Raw genomic sequence first — 3,733 nt, 5'->3', positions numbered from 1 at the left:
TGTAAACCACACTCCTTTAGTTTCCAGATGTCAAATGTTCCCTTCTTCAAAATATGCATATTATGAACTTTTAGACATTTTTATATTTTTACATAAAAAGGTATTTACAGAGACTATGTTTATCATCCACTTGAAATGGTCTCATGCTAAGGGCAAAGCTAAATAACATTACAGTTATTTGATGGGCAACGTCAGACTGGGTGAATTTTGACTGAGGCTGCAAGAAGGCAGGTGGTACCCACTGTGTGTCTTCAGAAAAAAAAAGTATCTCGTATCAATATACAGAAATTCACATTATGCAGACACAATTTCAATACAATTAATTTCTGTAAATTGTGACAAAACAGAACACATTCAGTATTTCTCAGTCTGTAGAAGATGAGCTATAAAGTACTAAATGTGATACCAGAAATGAAGCATCTATGGAATATGCACAAAGACAAGGTAGATGTTTGGAATCACAGAACACTAAATGGCAAGGAAAAATAGATTTTAGGTAAAGATTCTTAAAAAATGTGCAATAGCTTGGAGGCAAAGCTGTGCTTCTCATCTGTAGGAAATTCAGTCCTCTGCTTCAGATTAGGCAAAATGAGGACTTCCATCTCCCAGTGAGTATCATAGTTGTCAGATTTTTTTTTTAGGTCTGTCTGAGCAGGAGGACAGAGCTCTTCCTTGCTCACAAACGTGTGAAGTGTCCTCACTGATCAGGACAACATCTGGATGTGTCCCACTATCTGTATCCTGTCTTGAAAAGAAACCCAGGCCTGCAGCTGCGGAGAAGGAGCTCCTGAACGATCTGGAGATCTGCTTTTTGAGAGTCTGGAACTACAGAAAGTAATGGACCCTAGTTTAGACACAGCCTCTGCCTCCCCCACCCCCTTTCCTCTTTTTAAAGGAGCAGATTCCAGCAATCAAATAGCCTGAGAAGCCCAAGTTGACTGTCGTGCCTCACTGACACTGCGAGTGGGGGTTGGTCATTTCACATGAGATTATCCAGGACTTCTGCTCGCTGTGCCGGCTTCTTGACTGGACTCCCAGGCAGCGTGTGCTGAACTTGAGCCCTCCAGTGTATCAGACTGGCTTCCAGCAGGCAGCAAGGCCTCTGAAGCTGGTTCCCATCTTCACCTGGGACTTCCTGGGTGTAGGAACATGAGTGTTACTGACTCTGTGTATTGTCCGTTTACATGCAGTAAAGCCACTGAAGGCAGAAGACAGCGCCTGTACACTTACCACTGCCCACCCTTTGCCCACACTGGTGGTGACTGGGATTTCTGGGTATTGCACAACTTGGACAGAATCAGTCTGGTGCCCAGCATCACAGTCAGATATTTCAAGTTCCCAAATTCCCTGTGTACCACCTTTCTGGGTGGGGAAAGAGCACACGTCTGGGGAAATCTTGGAGGGATAGTATTTCCAGCCTAAAATGAGAACTTCAGTGCCTAAGACCCTTTGTAGGTTCAGCCTGTCATGGGTAAGATTTCAGTGCTGAAGCTGAAAACATTGTGAAAACCGTAGAATAAATATTCCTCAGTTTGCAGAAAGCAGCATCGTTAGTTAAGTGTATCTTTTCATGTACTGTCTAAGCTATGTAACTCATTCCAAGGCAGAGCCTTGCATCACAGACCACCTACCTTTTGTGATGTGTATCATTACAATCAGGTAGTGCAGTGAATATGTACGTATCATAAAGATTTTGTAACCCTTTAATCCCCTGTTAAAAATTCACTAATTGCTTAATCTGCTCAGTCTGTAACGACTGCCTCCTTAGTAGCATTTTCATATTTTTGGTCTCCCTAGGGAAAGCAGGTGCTGCTGGTACCAAGTGTTTTTGTCCACAAGAAATCACCCCAGAAACCCTGTTTATGGAAGTAATATCTGGAACTGGGGGGTGAGGATTCACATTCAGTGGAGGAAGAAAACCTGGTCTTGTCTGAGCAATATGATCCAACAATAAAGCTCCTGAACCCCGTCTTTCTAGGAAAGCTTGATTCCTCCTGCTCAGGGTAACAGGAGGCATGATCTCCAGTGCTTCTCTAGAACTTGATAACAATGAGTGAGATGGAGAAAGAATCTTTTTCTTTCCTGTCACTGGCTTACTGTCTTCTGCAGCAGCAGGACCTAGACTAGTAGTTAACTGAGAATCAGAGCTGTAGTGATTTGCTCCTAAGTTTCTTTTCTGAATAATACTGCTGAGGTTTGAAATGAAGCAGATTTGTCCTGAACCGGCATCGTAACCCATAGGAATCCCACTGGAGTTATGTTTGTCTTCAACAAAAGGACGCTGAGAGTTTATCTCATCATATGATAATTTCCTTGATCCAGTTTGATCAAAGGTTTTCCATAAATGAGCACTGTCTTTTATATCAATACTTTGGTGCCTGGTGATGAATCTCTTCGATAAGGCAAGGCCATTGATTTTAAAAGAGAGCTCTTCTTCTGGCGTAATATCCTGAAGTTCTTCTTGTAAAAAGGCAATTTTATTCTGGTGAAACAGTGGCAGAGATCTCTTTAACCCAGGCTCAGACTGTAGCCGCTGCACTTGTGCCAGCTTGGACCCTGCTTTTGTTGAGCTGGATTTTCTCGTCGGTGAAACTGTTCGAGATGAGTTGTCCACACTTCGTGGAGGATCCAGCTCTTTAAAGCTGAAAAGTGCTTTTTTAGTTTCATTTGAACTGGAAAGTGAGGACGGAGATGTTTTCAGTTCTATGTCGGATGGGGAAGTGCAAGAAGCCAGGGAATGGCATTCCTCGAGGTCTGCAGGAGACACGTTTAGGTACTGCTTTGTTTTCTGCCTTCCTGAGGGGCACTTGTCCGTTGTGATGATGATGACTTCTTTTCCTTGCGCCCTGCAGGCATTAAGAAGAACTTTCAGGGTCTGTTTGTCTTCAGAGTTTATTGCATACACAAGAGCAGAGCAATTGGAGTGGTCTTGCAGGCTTGGGTCAGCTCCGCTTTTCAGGAGCAGAGACACCACTTCAGGGCCTGCTTTTTCCAGACAAGCGTGCATCAAGGCCGTCTTTCCAGATTTGTCCTGTATGTTGGGATCAGCCTTGTTTTCCAGTAGGTATTTAACCATCTTTGCCTTGCTGACACTCTGCGAGTCCACATGTTTTGTCCTACAAGCAATCATTAAAGGGGTTTCACCTCTGTCATTGCTCTCGTTGATGTAGGCACCACCCTCCAGTAACAGCCTGGTGAGGCGCAGGCGGCTTTGATAGACGGCTCTTATCAGGGAGTTCCCCTCCGCCGGCAGCTCCACCATTTCCGTCATCACACTGGTCTCACACCTTGCTAGCAGCTGGAAAGAACTGGCTTTCAGAGAAAGCAAAGAGCCCTGCCCCCCAAAAAAATAAAAAAGAGGATTTAAGTGTATGAATTGCTCCTGTAAATACCCCAGTGCTTTGTGAAGAGTATGAAGATAAGGGAACAAATTAAAAAAAAAAAAGGTATTCCCGCCTCCTAGATGTCAAGAAACTTATTAAAAATTTAAAATAATATTTGGATATAATTATAACATTTATAGATGCTTGAAGTATGGCTGACACTTCTTTTTTTCTTTCGTTTCTGGACTGCTCTCCTTTTTGTCACACTCTGCGAAATAAGCTGCAAAATGTTTAATTTTCTGCACTGTAATGGCTTTATGCTGACTACACTCAAGTGGCTGTGCTACAGTTGTAGCACTCCTGATTTGCATCAGTGCAAGAAACAAGAATTGAATGAATCCTGCAGCATT

General features: G+C 43.2%; 1 protein-coding gene across 1 annotated transcript; it reads right to left on the bottom strand.

Annotated features, from left to right (window-relative positions):
• Nucleotides 1-1,714: 1,714 nt before the first annotated feature.
• ANKRD34B (ankyrin repeat domain 34B) lies at nt 1,715-3,271 on the bottom strand. Its single transcript, XM_068423818.1, has one exon. It carries the CDS (start codon nt 3,269-3,271, stop codon nt 1,715-1,717), a length of 1,557 nt encoding a protein of 518 aa, XP_068279919.1.
• Nucleotides 3,272-3,733: the final 462 nt, after the last annotated feature.

Source organism: Nyctibius grandis, chromosome Z (assembly GCF_013368605.1).
Source record: "Nyctibius grandis isolate bNycGra1 chromosome Z, bNycGra1.pri, whole genome shotgun sequence".
Lineage (NCBI taxonomy): Eukaryota > Metazoa > Chordata > Aves > Nyctibiiformes > Nyctibiidae > Nyctibius > Nyctibius grandis.
Note: the sequence above shows the minus strand (reverse complement) of the source record. Positions and strands in the feature narration are given on the sequence as shown.

Bases quoted from the DNA above. Each gene is read 5' to 3' on its own strand.
- ANKRD34B (XM_068423818.1), bottom strand. From the start codon at position 3,271: ATGACGGAAATGGTGGAGCTGCCGGCGGAGGGGAACTCCCTGATAAGA.